The sequence below is a fragment of the Balaenoptera borealis genome (assembly GCF_965194805.1).
Source record: "Balaenoptera borealis genome assembly, chromosome: 3".
Taxonomy (NCBI): Eukaryota; Metazoa; Chordata; class Mammalia; order Artiodactyla; family Balaenopteridae; genus Balaenoptera; species Balaenoptera borealis.
This window is the reverse complement of record NC_138866.1, coordinates 93,166,418-93,184,853: the sequence shown is the minus strand read 5'-3', so window position 1 is coordinate 93,184,853 and position 18,436 is coordinate 93,166,418. Positions and strand designations below refer to the sequence as shown.

The 18,436-nt window shown below is 34.1% G+C and overlaps 1 protein-coding gene across 6 annotated transcripts in view; it reads left to right on the top strand.

Moving 5' to 3' along the window:
* SPPL2A (signal peptide peptidase like 2A) overlaps positions 1–18,436 on the top strand; it is a 52,999-nt gene that overhangs the window by 21,555 nt on the left and 13,008 nt on the right. For 4 of the 6 annotated variants that reach the window (XM_082387930.1, XM_082387928.1, XM_082387927.1 and 1 more), the window contains 9 exons: positions 2,011–2,162; positions 6,920–7,016; positions 7,443–7,544; positions 8,547–8,628; positions 9,453–9,527; positions 14,145–14,201; positions 14,397–14,450; positions 14,878–14,980; positions 17,504–17,578. In XM_082387930.1, the coding sequence (XP_082244056.1) occupies positions 2,011–2,162; positions 6,920–7,016; positions 7,443–7,544; positions 8,547–8,628; positions 9,453–9,527; positions 14,145–14,201; positions 14,397–14,450; positions 14,878–14,980; positions 17,504–17,578 (797 nt within the window). Of the gene's footprint in view, positions 1–2,010; positions 2,163–6,919; positions 7,017–7,442; positions 7,545–8,546; positions 8,629–9,452; positions 9,528–14,144; positions 14,202–14,396; positions 14,451–14,877; positions 14,981–16,260; positions 16,326–17,503; positions 17,579–18,436 lie in introns of those variants that run through there. The other 2 variants (XR_014243396.1, XM_082387929.1) reach the window with 2 other exon arrangements.

The window sequence follows — 18,436 nt, the reverse complement described above, 5'->3', positions numbered from 1 at the left end:
TTGATGGCATTATGCTAAGTGAAATAAGTCAGACAAAGAAATACCAAATGATCTCATTTATGTGTGGAATCTTAAAAAAAAAAAAAAAGAACTCATAGAGCAGAGAACAGATTGGTGGTTACCAGAGGTGGGGAGGTGGGGAGGGGGCAAAATGGGTGAAGGTGCTTAAAAGGTACAAACATCCAGTTATAAAATAAATAAGTCCTGGGGATGTAATGTACAGCATGGTGACTATAGTTAATAATACTGTACTGCATATTTGAAAGTTACTAAGAAAGTAGTTCTTAAAAGTTCTCATCACAAGAAAAAAAAATGTTTTAACTGTGTGGTGATGGATGTGAACTAGACTTAATGTGGTGATCATTTTGCAGTGTATACAAATATCAAATCGTGTCATACATCTGAAACTAATATGATGTTATGTCAATTATATCTTAATTTAAAAAATAACACAAGGACTGTTATTTAGCAAGTAAAGAGAGTTAGCCTGAAAGAAAAGGGAAAAGAGAATAAGGCTTAGGGAATGGAAAATTTATCAGAACAGGATCTCATAACCCAGAATTACCCTGCCAAATGAAAGAGGTACTTTTTGCAAAAGGGAAAAATGCCTTGATTCTGTATAAAGACTTTTCAGTAGAGAGTTAAAGTCTATTATAATGAGTCCTTCTTATAACTGGTTCTCATCATAAACTCAAGATGGCAGGAAAGAAAGCTTAGCTTCCCATTGCATGTGGCTCTTGAGCTGATTTAAGAGTACAATTTTTTAAAAAGGTGAATTGTATTATTTTAACATGATATAAATCTAGTATATGTTTTCCTTCAAGAAATTGCCTGGTGCTTTTTAGTACACTGACTATGAATATATGACTCTTTGATTATTATGGCTTATATATGTTTTGTGATAGAAATGTCTTTAAATGAATCTGTTTGCAATGATAGATACCAAAGGTTGGCATGTTTTCCCACTCAGATACTACTTTCATTGAAACTTTTGTTAATACCCTGTCATCCAGCTCTACAGTTTCAGGGAGGTACTGTGTGTCTCTCCCCAAACCCTCTCCCAGCTCTTTTCCCAGGCAGCCTCCCTAGAGTCACAGATGCTTAGAATAGTAACCATCCCAATCTACAGTTTTCTAATAAGAAAGTGGCATGTTGGTAAATAAGCAGTTTGGCAAATGTACAGTTTCATAGAGATAAATCTTTTTTTAACCTAAAGTTTGTATTGAGCCCGGACCTGATGAAAAGGGTCAGGATATACGAAAAGGGAACAGAATTTAGTAGACCAGAGTTGAAGGAACTGGAGCTGGAAAAGTACGTAGTGGGTTCCATATAACTGGGAAGAGACAATTAGGTGACAGAACAGAGACTGACTGCTCAACAGAAGAAGCTTGTGACCCTTTCCTCTTCAACTCCTGTGTCTGCCTTTTATTAGCTGTGTGACCCAGCAAGGTTGTTGGGAGAATTAGAAACTATTTTGCTATCTTATATCAAGGTAGGACAAAGCTATGTCTTGAACTCCTTTTGAATCCTTCATAATATGTCAGTGAGCACTGAACAGACATATAGAAAATACTGAGTTGACTGAGAGAAGAATTTAGTGTTTTACATTGACGAGAAGCTAATTTTAAAAGTACTTTCCTATCTACAAGTTGGTAATATTAAGTGTATAAAAAGAATTGGTTATCATTTGAAACTTATTATGTCAATGTAGTTTCCAAATTAGATAATATAAACATTAATTTGTTTATGTAATAAATGTCATCTGTTTCAACAATTATGCCTCCAGAAAAAAATTTTATTTCAAAAGTTAGTGGTTAATAACAGATCAACTCTTGAGGGTAGAATTATAGGGAGTTTTTACTTTCTAGATTAAATATTTCTTTTCGGTGTGTAATTTTTAAGTATATTACTTTGTAATCAGAAACAAATCTAAGTTGGTGTTAGAGATAGATTTTTAAAATAGCTATACTTGGCAGAGATTTGCTGAAGTTCCTGTTTATGTTTATGCAGGGAAAGCATGAAGGCAGTGACAAACACTGAAGATAGAGAAATGAGGAAAAAGAAGGAAGAATATTTTACTTTTAGTCCTCTAACAGTTGTAATATTTGTGGTCATCTGCTGTATTATGATGGTCTTACTTTATTTCTTCTACAAATGGTTGGGTAAGAAATCATATTTTATATTTACTACTTTTAGCATACATCTTTTTATTTACTTTGCCAGATTCATCTTTTCCTTTAAGGCATTCTACCTGGAGAACTTAAGTGAATAGTTAAAGAGTGATATGAACTTTTTAAACTGTCAGAAGTGTTAGGCCCCTATTACTTTGGGATAAGAAAAAAATATTCCAATTAAAAAAATACTGTGTCCGGTGTGGGGGTAGTGGTGGGATGAACTGGGAGGTTGGGATTGACATGTATGCACTACTATGTATAAAATAGATGACTAATAAGAACCTGCTGTATAGCACAGGGAACTCTACTTCACTTTGCTGTGCAGTAGAAACTAACACAACATTTTAAAACAACTATACCCCAATAAAAAAATTTTAAAAAAAGAAAAGAAAAAAAATTTTTAAATAGTAAAAATTAAAAAATAGTGTGTCCTACAGATGTAGAGAACAAACGTATGGACACCAAGGTGGGAAGGGAGGATGGGATGAATTGGGAGATTGGGATTGACATATATGCACTAATATGTATAAAATAGATAACTAGTAAGAACCTGCTGTATAGCACAGGGAACTCTACTTCACTTTGCTGTGCAGTAGAAACTAACACAACATTTTAAAACAACTATACCCCAATAAAAAAATTTTAAAAAAAGAAAAGAAAAAAATTTTAAAAATAGTGAAAATTTAAAAATAGTGTGTCCTACAGATGTAGAGAACAAACGTATGGACACCAAAGTGGGAAGGGAGGATGGGGTGAATTGGGAGATTGGGATTGACATATATGCACTAGTATGTATAAAATAGATGACTAATAAGAACCTGCTGTATAGCACAGGGAACTCTACCTCACTTTGCTGTACAGTAGAAACTAACACAACATTTTAAAACAACTATACCCCAATAAAAAATTTTTTTAAAAAGAAAACAATTTTTAAATAGTAAAAATTAAAAAGTAGTGTGTCCTACAGATGTAGAGAACAAACGTATGGACACCAAGGTGGGAAGGGAGGATGGGATGAATTGGGAGATTGGGATTGACATATATACACTAATATGTATAAAATAGATAACTAATGAGAACCTACTGTATAGCACAGAGAACTCTACTAATGCTCTGTGGTGACCTAGATAGGAAAGAAATCCAAAAAAGAGGGGATGTATGTATACGTATAGCCGATTCACTTCACTGTACAGCAGAAGCTAGCACAACATTGTAAAGCAACTATACCCCAATTTAAAAAAAAAAAAAAGGAAAAAAATATACTGTGTCTTGAAATAAGAACACTTCTTCATGGATGACTTGAAAGAATTGCTATGGCCCCTAAGTTTCCCTCTCTGCAGTTAAAGCATAATAGGCCAGTATCTAAGCAGCAGACTAAGGATTTCTTGGTGGCTATACATAGTTATATGAAATAGAAGATTATTCAAATTACGAATTTATTGCTTGTGCTTACCCCCAAAGTGTGGTTTGTTCTTTTTGTCATTTTGCAAACCAAGATGTTGTATTGCTCCAGTTTTGTTTTACTTATATAAACATTTAAGATCATACTACATCTAAAAACACACAGGTACTTGCCTGTGGTCTAGAGAATAAATTATACTTTTTCCTTTAAGAAGGTAGGATAATGGCTTGCCCATCCCCTGGCCAGTCTTCTTAGTGGTCTGATAGGATGGAAATTTGCTATTTGTGGCCAACATATAGCAAATAGAGGAGGGAGCCCAGGGAAAAAGAGAGTGTGCCTGATGAGAATTTAAAACCTTTGTAAAAACCACCACAGGCTACAATGCTTATTTAGAGAATATTAGTGTAAGTTTCTGGACTAGAAAACTGAGGCCCCAAGGTTAGTTTCAGCTTATTGTTCAATTTCTCCTGTCCTATGGCAGCAGTTTTAAAACTATACTTAGGACATATATTTCCAATTAGAAAATTTTTTCTTTGAATATCACTCATATTTCAATATGTTGCTGGGAGAGTGGATACCAGGGTGATATTTGTATTAGGTCGTCATTGTACAGCTAATTTTTCTGATTTAATTCTCAACTTTCAATTGTTTGTGTCTGATCCTCAGTTGATATATATAGTGGTCTATGACAGAAAAAAGAGATTTTTCTACCTCACCCTAAAGCATGTGTTCATTTTTGGTAAGGAATTTCCTTAAACTCATCCTTATTTAAAAAGTTAACCCTGCTTATAACTGTAATTTTCAATGTAGGAGGAAGATCAATTTAACCTCATGGTTATCCTAGGACATGGGATTTAATTATGACTCTGACAAGGGTGTGTGATATTGCAAGATTTAATATACTTTCAAATGGTTTGTTATGGCTAAAATTGCTGCCATTTCTTAATATGTTCAATGTACTAAATTGCTAAGGTTCTCCTTACCATTTTATGTTGTCATACTCAAGAAAGTAGCTAAAGATAGTTATATTAACCAAATTCTTTCTCATGTCAAATCATTTTCTTAGGTATAGTATGACATTGAATGCGACACCTTAAAACTCTCTTAGGGCCTCCAGAGCATGATTTCCACCAGAGTTTTAAATGTTGGGTTGGAGACCTTTGGTGGATGACTAACCAAACTCAACTTGGCAATCTTTGACTGTCAATCTTACTACTCAGATTACCATATATATCCAATAATAACAATAACGAATAATAAGGAAACGAAAAAATAATTTGTCCAAGATCACCAATTAGAAAGTGTCTATCCCTTATTTACTGTCTCTAGTTTACTCTCTTTTCTCACATACAAAACAGAGTTATAGTTTTCTGAAATCTAGTGGAATTTGCAAAATTCAGTTAAAATTTGTATTTCCATTGTGAAATTTTGAGAAAGTTCAGAAAACGAACACTTTTAGAGTACAATAATTTCTCCCCCTTTTTAACAATAGTGAGATCAAATGTTTTTAATTTTAAATAATTCTCAAATAAGTATAGCTAATATAAAAAAACATTTGTGAATTTTAACTACCTTAGTATGGTATCTAGACAAAGAGGTTTGTTTAAGTGGATTTAGTTTTACCACATATAAAGTTGTTAGAGATAAATTCCACCATAGGAAAATATAGACATCATGATTAACGTCTAAGGTAGGTGTCAGTTCTCATCCTTAAGCTGCAATTTAAAAAGCATTTATAATGTTTTATTAATTGCTCCATTCGTTACATTTAAATTAAATACTCACAAATGTCTACAACTCACTTTATAGATGTCTTTAACAAACATGTGAGTTTGAATCATTGAATGATAGAAAATGCAGAGCCACTGACATAAATCGTAGCAATATTTTCTTAAATCAGTCTCCGAGCGCAAAAGAAATAAAAGCAAAAATAAACAAATGGGACCTAATCAAACTTACAAGCTTTTGCACAGCAAAGGAAACCATAAACAAAATGAAAAGACAACCTATGGACTGGGAGAAAATATTTGCAAAAGATGCAACCAACAAGGGGTTAATATCCAAAATACACAAACAGCTCATACAACTCAATATCAAAAAAACAGACAACCCAATCCAAAAATGGGCAGAAGACCTAAATAGACATTTCTCCAAAGAAGACATACAGATGGTCAATAGGCACTTGAGAAGATGCTCAACATCGCTAATTATTAGAAAAATGCAAATCAAAACTACAATGAGGTTTCATCTCACACCTGTCAGAGTGGCCATCTTCAAAAAGTCTACAAATAAATGTTGGAGAGGGTGTGGAGAAAAGGAAACCCTCCTACACTGTTGGTGGGAATGTAAATTGGTGCAGCCACTATGAAAACAGTATGGAGGTTCCTTAAAAACTAAAATTAGAGCTACCATATGATCCAGCAATTCCACTTCTGGGTATTTATTCTAAGAGAACAAAAACCTAATTAGAAAAGATATATGCACCCCTATGTTCATTGCAGCATTATTTACGATAGCCAAATTATGAAAGCAACCTAAGTACCCATCTATAGATGAATAGATAAAGAAGATGTGGTATATATATGTATACACACACACACACACACACACACACACACACACACACACACACACACAGTGTAATATTATTCAGCCATTAAAAAGAATGAAATAATGCCATTTGCAGTAACATGGATGGACCTAGAGATTGTCATGCTAAGTGAAGTAAGACAGAAAGACTAATATTATATGATATCACATATGTGGAATCTAAAGCATAATACAAATCAACTTATTTACAAATCAGAAACAGGCTCACAGACATAGAAAAGAAACTTATGGTTACCAAAGGGGAAAGGGAAGGGGGAGGGATAAATTAGGAGTATGGGATTAACAGATACACACCACTATATATTAAAAAGATAAACAAGGATTTACTGTATAGCACAGGGAACTATATTTAATATCTTGTAATAACCTATAATGGAAAAGAATCTGAAGCTGCACACCTGAAACTAATACAATATTGTAAATCAACTATAGTTCAATAAAAAAAAAAAATAGTAAATTTTTTAAAAAAGAAAGAAAATGTGGAGCCAGCTTCAGCCCCTAAAGAAATCCTACCAGTGTGTAATGGAACTAAAACAACACATAAAATACCCACCCTTAAAGCTCAAGATCTAAATATTTTCAGTTTAGTAACCAATTCAGATTATGGTATGGTCTCTGCATTGAAAGTATTATGATCCAGTAAAAAAGCTAAAGAATTAATATTGATTGTATAAATATTTTCTTATCATGTTTCTTTCTGTTCTCATATAATTTAGTGTCTTTTTTTTTCTAGTTTATGTTATGATAGCAATTTTCTGCATAGCATCAGCGATGAGTCTGTACAACTGTCTTGCTGCACTAATTCAGAAGATACCATGTGGACAATGCATGTATGTATCTCTTATGAGGAAGCCTATAATGTTGGTTTTTGTAATTTAAAATAATGCAAGGAAAAATAGGAGCGTTATTTTAAACCTGTGCAGTCCAATATGCATGTCGCTATTTTAATTTAAAATAATTAAAATAATAAAATTAAAAATTCAGTTGCCCATTATCCACATTTCAAGTGCTAAATAACCACATGTTGCTAGTGGCTACAGTATTGGACAGCACAGATATAAAGCATTTTCATCATCATAGTTCTACTGAACTGATAAATATTTTATTATGTATCATTTGTTGTACTTAAAATCAAGACTTTTAAATTGATATTTAAAAAGTTTTCTTGTCACTGTGGCTAACATTGATTTGTCACATTAACTGAACATTGTGTTTCATCTACAGGGTAAATTAACCTATTTCAATCTCTCTTTTAGGATTATGTGTCGTGGCAAAAGCATTGAAGTGAGACTTATTTTTCTCTCTGGACTGTGCATAGCAATAGCTGTTGTTTGGGCTGTATTTCGAAATGAAGATAGGTATGAATACTCATTGTTTTGCTTTTAGATTAGTCTAAGGATGGATTATTTTATATCTTGCCTTGATAATTGTTCATTATGATTATTATGGATTTTTTTGGCTTTTATCCCAGAACATCATAGTCTTGAAACATGCTAAATATATTCTTAAATAAACAGATCTTGTGCTAATGGATTTGAGGTTGTCTAGAGAAGGAAATAATGAATTAGGATTTAAACATCTAAGCTGAAATACGCTTCAAAAATGTACTTAATTATGGTATAGCCACACAATGGAGTGCAATGCAGCTGTAAAGAATGAAGATCTCTCTGAATTAATATGCAGTGATTTCCAGGATATATTTTTAAGTGAAAAAAGCAAAATATGAAAGAATATCTAGAGTATGCTGCCTTTCATGTGAGAAAGGAAATATCAGAAAATATACAGGTATCTGTCCATTTGCAGGAAGAATAACCAGAAAAAAAAATTTAACAGTTTATTAATAAAATTATTAATACCCAAAAGGATTTAACAGCCTAAAGTTTGGGAGCAAAGCTCATACAATTTTAAGCAGCTTCAGATATGATAATCAATTGATAATTATTCATGTCAGTTGTCAGTTTCTGCTAGAGTATGTTGTATAGCTCTCATTTCTTTTATGTTTTAGCTATCTGGATGTATATTAACATCAATGTCCTTTGTTATGAGCTACCTTTCTTAAAAGAGACATGTATAAATTCAAAGATTAAGGATAAATATGCACTTATGTCTGATATACATTCTTCTGAGGTAGCCTTTCAACTTTTTCTTAGTGTAGTAGTAGTATTCATTATTCTACTAGGACAGTAAATTACTAAATATGGAGAATATAAGAGGTTTTTCTGTTGTTATAATTGCTGCTTAATAATTGAATACTCATATCATAGCAATTGAACAGTATTACTTTAGTGATCTGTTTCTTTTGAAATGTTCCATTTAAAAATAACTGAGTAAAACAATAGAGTAATTTCTTTTGATTTTAGGTGGGCTTGGATTTTACAGGATATCTTAGGGATTGCTTTCTGTCTGAATTTAATTAAAACACTGAAGCTACCCAACTTCAAGGTAAAGTATACTACTTTGCTAGCTAAAATAATTTTTTTCTTTTTAAAACAACTTTATTAAGGTATAATTTACATATAATTAAATGCACCCATTTCAAGTGTACAGATTGTTGAAATTTTACAAATATGTAACTTTGTAACCACCATCCCAATCAATTAGAGAATATTCCTTATCTTTTCAAAAGCTCTATCATGCCCTTTAGCAGTCAATCCTAATCCCCAACCCCAAGCAACCACTGATTTGCTAGGTAAAATATTTTTAATCATTCATATAATATGCCAAATTCATATAATCTGTGCAAGACTAAATATCAGGGAAGAACATTTCTTCGATTCAGTGATTTTTTTGTGTGTGGGCTCCTTAGTTGCGGCAGGCAGCTCCTTAGTTGCAGCTCATGGGCTCCTTAGTTGCAGCTTGCCTGCTCCTTGGTTGCGGCATGTGTGCTCCTTAGTTGCGGCCGGCGGGCTCCTTAGCTGCGGCTCACCAGCTCCTTAGTTGTGGCATGCAAACTCTTAGTTGCGGCATGCATGTGGGATCTAGTTCCCTGACCAGGGGTTGAACCCAGGCCCGCTGCATTGGGAGCGCGGAGTCTTAACCACTGGACCACCAGGGAAGTCCTTCAGTGATTTTTTTTTTAAAGAATGACTTAAAGCAGATAAAAGTTTGAATGTGATTTGTAGAATAAAACTACAAATAGTAATAACATTAAATGCCTTTAAAAAGTGTTCAAATGTATGTTACATGTTTATTTGTATTTGTAAAATAATATCTCTTAATTTAGATATGGGAAGTTTGACCTTTAAATTTGTCTCTTTCTTCAACAGTCATGTGTGATACTTCTAAGCCTTCTTCTCCTCTATGATGTATTTTTTGTTTTCATAACACCATTCATCACAAAGGTATGATATTTTTGAAATCCATGAGAAACATGCTAAAAGATGAGAGTCTTAAACATGCTCTTAGCGTATTGATTTTGCAGATGTTTACCACTGACTGAGTTTTAATTCTCTTAAGAGAATTATCATTGAAATTGGCCTTTTAATAGAGGATATTTTTAAGCCTTTAAGCCATTCTGCTAAATAAAAAAGTCTGTCCTGATTGATGTAAACATGAGAATATCTATAAATTTTCTTCCTACCCATTTTAAAGTAACTTTTCTTCTTATTGTAAACCAATAAATATATGCTATAGAGAATACAGACAGCAAAAAGAATAAAAAAGTGTCATTGCTACTTTCATTTCTGTAACCCTAGTGTGAGACTAAGAAAGAGCACCACACTGAAAGTCTGAAGACCTAAAGTGTAGGTCTGTAACTTTATAACCCTGGGCTGCTAGTCACTTAGCCCTCAGTTTCCTAATCAGTTAGGTGAGGGAGTATTGCTAGCATTCCATCCTCTCTTTCCATCAGTAGGATTCTTTTGGTTGCCACCGCCAGAACCCAACCTAACCTTTCTATATGAAAGAGGTCCCATCTACCCAGGACATGTGACCTAACCTTTCTATATGAAAGAGGTCCCATCTACCCAGGACATGTGCAAAGGCCAGGGTGGGCCTGGCCTCAGGAGAAACTAGACTCAGGGGCACATGCTCTTCCTTTCTGCTTCTGTCCATCTGTTCATTATCTCAGACTGGCTTTTCCCATGAGGTTAGAATCATAGCACTCAAATATCTGTCGAATGTTGACTGATCAAAAATCTGGAATCACTTGTCACGTTTTAAATCTTAATAAATTCTGCTATGAATGAATTTGAAAGTAATTATTGTAACACAAATAATAGTCCCTTCACTTATAAATTATATTTGTCCTCATATTTGTATTTTTACTTTTCTCATGTGTTTTGACCCTCATAAGTGATCAATAAATATCCTTGGAATAAATGAAAGTAAATTAAAAAAAAAAATAGGTCATCTCTTCCCAGCTTTACCACTAGCTCCTCAATAAAATCCTGGTGCTGTTCTTAGAATAAGGGAGAGGTGTTGGATGAGTGTGGTAGTCCTTCGTTGCCCAGTTTTTCTACCTTGTGCCTATTCCTGTCTCATGAACATATTATTAATTATTGCTTAATTCTTCCACTTTCCCCACTTTGAGTCTTGCTTTGTAACTTTATATCATTTCATTATCCTTTGTCACTCTCATATATTTAGTGTTTGATATTATAATCACTGATTTTTTCCCTAGTAGTTCTTTATTCTTTAGCCCCTACTATCTGTGAAATCTCTGCATTTCTGATATTTGCTATAATGGCATAAGACAAACATGTGCTCCATTGGGGAGCTAAAATTGCAACTAGGTAACGAATGTAGTTAACTGTCCCAAAACATTAGCACATTTCCATGCTTTAATGATGAGCCATCTGGCTCACTGACTTCATTTGCAATAGTAACCTAAAAAAGCATAGCACTAGTATTATGGATTATAACAAAAATTGTTAATTTACTAACGCATATTTTAAAGTTCTATCCAAAGCTGTTCTAGCTTGTGTCAATTTATTTGGTTAAAAAAAAATGTTTCTATAAGTCACTCCATCAGAGATCTCATAATGAAAGTAAAGCACTCTCTCTACAAAGCCATTTCCATAAGTCAATGCGTAGTCATACCATATGATACATATATTGCACAGTGGGCATAGCTATAAACTATAACTAAACTCTCTCTTTATTTATTTTTGGCTGCATTGGGTCTTCGTTGCTGTGCGCGGGCTTTCTGTAGATGCGGCGAGTGGGGGCTACTGTTCATTGTGGTGCACGGGCTTCTTATTGCGGTATCTTCTCTTGTTGGAGAGCACAGGCTCTAGAGCGTGCAGGCTTCAGTAGATGCAGCACGTGGGCTTACTAGTTGTGGCACGCAGGCTCTAGAGCGCAGGCTCAGTAGTTGTGGCACACAGGCTTAGTTGCTCCACGGCATGTGGGATCTTCCCGGACCAGGGCTCGAACCCGTGTCCCCTGCATTGGCAGGCAGATTCTTAACCACTGCATCACCAGGGAAGCCCCTAACTAAACTCTTTAACAAATAATTTTTCCATTCTGTTTTAACACTAGTATCACTTTATAAATGCCAAACATGTCTGCCAGCAAACTATGTCCATTCGCTACACATAAAAAGTTTTAGTATTTTAAGGGTATATGGTTCCATGTCCTGGCTATTGTAAATAGAGCTGCAATGAACATTTTGGTACATGACTCTTTTTGAGTTCTGGTTTTCTCAGGGTATATGCCCAGTAGTGGGATTGCTGGGTCATATGGTAGTTCTATTTTTAGTTTTTTAATGAACCTCCATACTGTTCAACCTAAGTGTCCATCAGCAGATGAATGGATAAAGAAGATGTGGCACATATATAATGGAACATTACTCAGCCATAAAAAGAAACGAAATTGAGTTATTTGTAGTGAGGTGGATGGACCTAGAGTCTGTCATACAGAGTGAAGTAAGTCAGAAAGAGAAAAACAAATACCGTATGCTAACACATATATATGGAGTCTAAGAAGAAAAAAAAAAAGGTCATGAAGAACCTAGGGGCAAGACGGGAATAAAGACACAGACCTACTAGAGAATGGACTTGAGGATATGGGGAGGGGGAAAGGTAAGCTGTGACAAAGTGAGAGAGTGGCATGGACATATATACGCTATCAAACGTAAAATAGATAGCTAGTGGGAAGCAGCCGCATAGCACAGGGAGATCAGCTCGGTGCTTTGTGACCACCTAGAGGGGTGGGATAGGGAGGGTAGGAGGGAGGGAGATGCAAGAGGAAAGAGATATGGGAACATATGTATATGTATAACTGATTCACTTTGTTATAAAGCGGAAACTAACACACCATTGTAAAGCAATTATACTCCAATAAAGATGTTAAAAAAAAAACTGCAAACATCCATAAAAAAAAAGGTATATGGTAATAATAAAGATGTCTTTGAGTCTTCTTTCTTCTGTGCGTAGGGAATTTTTCATCTTCTTTTTTTCCTTCTTTGTTCCCAGTGACTAGGAATGTGATTTCTAGTAATCTGATCCACTGGAAAAGATTGAAGTGCTCTTTAGCGTTCACTGTTGTAGATTTACCTTAACACCTTCTTCTCAGTCTGGATTGTTTGTTAGGCAACTCAAAATGAAAATTAGATACGTGATTTCTGATTTTTGTGGTTATCACTGAAAATTTCAAGGATTAAATATTAGACATTCTAAACATGTTCTTGACCCTGGTATTAGTAGACTGCTAATGAGTTGGCAGGGCAGGTAGCCATAGAAGTACAGGTAATAAGAGCTTGTCTTCATTTTTTTTTTCATCTACCACCATACTAGGTATAGTATCTTGCAAATAGTAGTTACTCAGATAGATATCTTTGAATGTATAAGAGGATGTCAATAATGGTCTTCAGTTAAATGTTTTAAATAACAATTCAAAAATGAACCAACGTGAACTCTATCTGGAAATTGAATCATATCATGGGAGTTTGCTGTAAAGAACTGTATTTAATATTAGTTTATTTTCATAAACTCCTGTGATTTAACCCTTCTGTAACCCGAAGCTTAACATGAGGAAAAGATTTCTATAGCTAAGGATTTTATCCTTCTTTCTACTCAGCTCAGGTATCAGTGAGTCTTAAACATATTTTTAAGTCTTCTTAAAAATACTCAAGTAATTTCTCCTATGCACCCCACCCACATGGCAAATAGTATAGCTAATCAATCAAATTTTCCTAAAATTCAGCATTTATTTATCTTCCCACTACCTATTTGGGGCATGTATTTATCATAATGTGAAGTGTAAGATGGGTGCTCATGCAGTCTTAGCTACATCTAAATGTTTTCCCTCCCCCCAGTAGATTTGGCTGTCAGGAAATAACTTTTTAATAAACACAGCCCACATAAAAAGACCTTAGGCATACACAAAGAAAAACTTCGGCTAAGGTTAATGTTTTGATTGGTGCATAAAAAGTAGGCAGGGCCGAAACTGGACAGGAGTCAGGATAGAGAAATGTTCTCAAGTTCTTTAGGGCTGGGTCTTTTCAAGTTTGGCTTCATTGTTATTGTGGTGAGTAGTCGGAAGGTCCAATGTAAATAAAGTTACCAATATTTATTACAAATCTAAATATAAAAAATTGCAATATTTCTTGTGTCTCTGTTCATTGTTATTGCTAAGAATGACTAAGGGCACATAGTATATGACATCATGTAATTAAAAGCGCTTAAAATTTATAACCCATTAGAAATGCTAGATATTAGTTGTCAGCATAAATCAGTGCTAAACTCAATTGAATAATCTTTGTGTGGCTTATCTGTAAGTTTCTGATAATTGTTGAGCTCTGATAAAGTGGAACAGCATGCTAGATGAAATTTGTTTTAGATGACTCCAATTTTTGCTATCTACAGAGACCGTTTTAGGAAAAAATCAGTCTACAACCCATTTTTCATCAGCTTACAGTAGGCCATAAGCCATGGGGTCAAATCTTTCTTGAACACTGGCAGATTGTTCCCTTTAAGTGATTGAACAATTTCTTTCACCTTTCTTCTCAATTTTAGAATGGTGAGAGTATCATGGTTGAACTTGCAGCCGGACCTTTTGGAAATAATGAAAAGGTAGGGATGGCAATTAAATACAAATGGCTGCCAGTGTATGTGTGTGTATCCAGTTAATAATTTTGCCTTCTTGTGTAATTCATTGGTCACGTAGTGCATGTTAAGGTATTGTAAAACTTTATTTCTCACAAAATATAGCCCTTTTATTAGTTATTCTAAATTATTAAATACCTATTGACTTGGGTTTCATCCTAGAATGATGGAAACTTGGTGGAAGCCACTGCTCAACCCTCAGCTCCCCATGAGAAAGTAAGGATTGTATTTCAGATATGTTCATTGGACTTTAAATCATACCCTCTGAGACAAGACTCTTCTTTGGGGAAAAAAAATCCAGATTGCCAAAAAAAAAAAAAAAAAAGTTTCAAGGCCTGAGTCCTATATTTGGTAAAAAGGAAAGAGAAAAAGGTTAGATATGGATACTGGATTAATACTGTTAACCCTACATGTGTGTTGGGTTTTGTTTTTCCAAAACTACATATCTATTTCTTTCAAGCTTTCTATAAATTCAGAGTATATATATGCCTAATTTATGTTCTCTGATTCTAAGCTTTTCTAAAATGTTAATTCTCAAATGTTAAAACAATTATTCTAATATCAATCCTTCCATTTCTAATGATATAGGTAAAGATTCCTAAGAGGTTTATTGGTGGCCTCTTTTTTTTTTTTGTAATTACAGTTACCAGTAGTCATCAGAGTACCAAAGCTGGCCTATTTCTCAGTAATGAGTGTGTGCCTCATGCCAGTTTCAATATTGGGTTTTGGAGACATTATTGTACCAGGTAAGTGATTGTAACAATTTGAGTGGAAATATACCGATGGTTTAACATTGTCAAATCTATAGTATCAAATGTCAAATGTTAAAAGTTACCTACTCTGTATTAAGTATTTCTGGCTATAGCTAGAGCTGGGATCAGCCACAGAGACAGAGACGGAGAAAAAGTGTTCTGGGGGGTAGAAGATAAAGCCCAAATAGTAACAACCAAAGTATATTTTCCATGGCTCAAAAAGTGTCTTAGAAGAAGTAACTAGTATCAGTTTGACCTTCTTTCCCAAGAAAGTATATAACAAATCCCCTTTTAAAAGTTGAATTTAATATTACCAAATGTATCATAATAAAATAATAGTTATATTCTAGGAAAAGTGGTTTAGGAATACTAAACAAGGTCATGACCAAGAGGAAAACATAGTAGAACAACAACAGCTTGTAGGGCCCTATAATGCAAAAAAAATACAGCATGTGGTGGAAACTGATCACCTTCTCCTAGCATGTCTTCACTGACAGTTATTGCAGTTCTGCATTATTTTCCTCACTGGGCTACCTGTAGAATAAAGTTAATCCCAGCCCAGGAATAATATAGTGTAGAAATAATTAATAATGTTTCTCAATCAGCTGAGAGTTTTTCCTTCCTCACTTTTCTTATAGTCTCCTTATGTACTAACTGCCTGTGGCTGGGTAAAGGGTACTGGCTCTTCTGAAAAAGCCCTTTCATTGACATAGTAAAGCTGGATAGAGAGATAAGCAAAAAGTGTTGCCGTGTGAGCTGGATGGCAAAGACAAGTGTAGCCGCTCTCTTAGCTCAGTGAGTCTCTGTTCACATAATTGATAAAGTAGGGAAAGCATTCTGTTGAGTAAACTTAAGGTTTCTTGAATATCTTTAAACTTATCCCCAACTTTACCAATCCCACACCATGTGCTATAAAAAGCACATAGCATAGAATTGGTGAAAATAGTGTGATCGTATGTAAATACTGCATTCTTGAAGTAAATGTCGAAGGTCACTAACAAATATTTCCCAGAAAAAGAAGAGTTTTTGATAATATGTGACTTAATTCTAAACGCTAAATTCTAATTTGGGGGGATGGGTATCACTGTTTTTAATGTATGGAAATATTGATTAAACAGCAAATATAGTAAAAAATAACAAGGAACTACCAAGAAACGTATTTGATTAATTATGTAAGGACCAAAACTAATTAACGGAAACAACTAATAAAGATAGTAAAATTATTTTCTGATTTTTTTAAGCAGTTGAATGTCATTCTTACTGTTTCATAATAGTGTTTAGCAAATAAATACAGTCTGAGATTTCTTCTTTGGAGAGGTTCAACACATTTCTTAAATAGGTAATAAAATGTTTTTTTTCCTGTATACTTGCATGCTTACAAATTAGAGCTTATATTTCATTGCCATTTGAACTCTCTGTATTAAAATTCCAAATTATTTTATTCTCCTTGGAAAAGAGATTCTTTGCTCACAATTTGAAATTGTCTTCCTTGATGCTCTTTCAATACATTTTTTTTTGATGATACATGTAAAAATTTTTGTCAACACTAGAGACCAAATAGACTAGAGACATATACAGAATATTCCATCCAACAACAGCAGAATACACATATTTCCGAAGCACACAGGGAACGTTTTCTAGGATAGATCATATGTTAGGCCACAGAACAAATCTTAGCAAATTTAAGAAGATTGAAATCATACCAAGTATATTTTCTGACCACAGTGGTATGAAACTAGAAATCAGTAACAGGAGGATAACTGGAAAATTCACAAACACATAGATATTAACACACACTCCTGAACAACCAGTGGATCAAAGAAAATATTAAAAGAGAAGTAAAAATGTGTTGTGAGACAAATGAAAAGAGAAGCACAACATTTCAAAACTTATGGGATGCAGCAAAAGCAGTTCTAAGAAGTTTATACTGATAAGCATATACATCAAGAAAATAGAAAGATCTCAAATAAACAACCTTTCTTTACACCTACAAGAACTAGAAAAAGAAGAACAAACTAAGCCCAAAGTTAGCAGAATGAAGAAAATAATAAAGATTAGAGCAAAAATAAATAGAGAACAGGAAAATAATAGGAAAGATTAACATAACTAAGAGTTGAATCTTTAAAAAGATAAACAACATTGACAAACCTTTAGCTAGACTAACGAAGAAAAAAAGAGAGAGGGTCCAAATCAATAAAGTTATAAGTGAAAGAAGAGACATTACAACTGATACCACAGAAATACTAGAAAAATTTCTCCATGACATGGAATATTAAGCAGCTAATAAAAATCATATCTTTAAAGACTGTTTAATGGCCTAGGAAAATGTTTAATATATGGCATTAAGTTTAAAAACATCAGCATGTAAAATTTTGTCCAGAATTTGAGGTAGTTTAATGTTCTAATGATGCAAAAATGAAGGTTAGATACAATACAACATGTTCTATTGCCATAGTTAACAGTTGAATTTGTGTTGCTGTTGTTGTTTTAAGAAAATAATGTAGAGTGTTTTTTTAGGCCTGTTGATTGCATACTGTAGAAGATTTGATGTTCAGGCTGGTTCTTCTATATACTATGTTTCCTCCACAGTTGGTAAGTTTTTGTTTTTTCTTTTTATTATATTGAATTGTACTGTCTGTAGGAAAAGGTCTAAAAATAAGGAGTCCTGGATTCTAATTCTTCACCATTAATGAATCAGACATGTTTTTTTCCATCAAAAAGATAATTATACTTTACTACCTATATCACAAGGTTTTTGAGGTTTAAAAAGGAAATTATATGTGAAAGAAAAACTTTAGGTTCTACACATAAAATGCTTATTAAAGTACATGGCACGTAAGTAGTCAATAAATTCTATAATACTAGATTTTTTAAAAATACAGTATAGGGACTTCCCTGGTGGTCCCTATACTGTTAAAGAATCCACCTTCCAATGCAGGGGACATGGGTTCGATCCCTGGTCAGGGAACTAGGATCCCACATGCTGTGGGGCAACTAAGCCCACGTGCCGCAACTACTGAGCTCACTCACCTCAGCTAGAGAGCCTGCATACAGCAAACTACAGAGCCCACATGCCACAACTACAGAGCCCATGTACCCTGGAGCACGTGTGCCACAACTAGAGAGAGAGAACCCGTACACCACAGCTAGAGAGAAGCCCGTACGCTGCAACGAAAGATCCTGCATGCCTCAACGAAGATCCCACGTGCCCCAACTGAGATCCGATGCAGCCAAAAATAAATTAAATAAATAAATAAATAAATAATAAATCTTTAAAAATACGGTATAATAATTACATATTAATATAAATAAATTTATGGCACAATAACATTTCACCTGGGACAGCAGCGGTAGTTGTCACTCATCCTTTTATTTCTATTATCGAAAACAGACAGGAACAGGCTGTAAGCCAAAAAATACTTTTCTGCTTCTGAACATATCAAATAGATA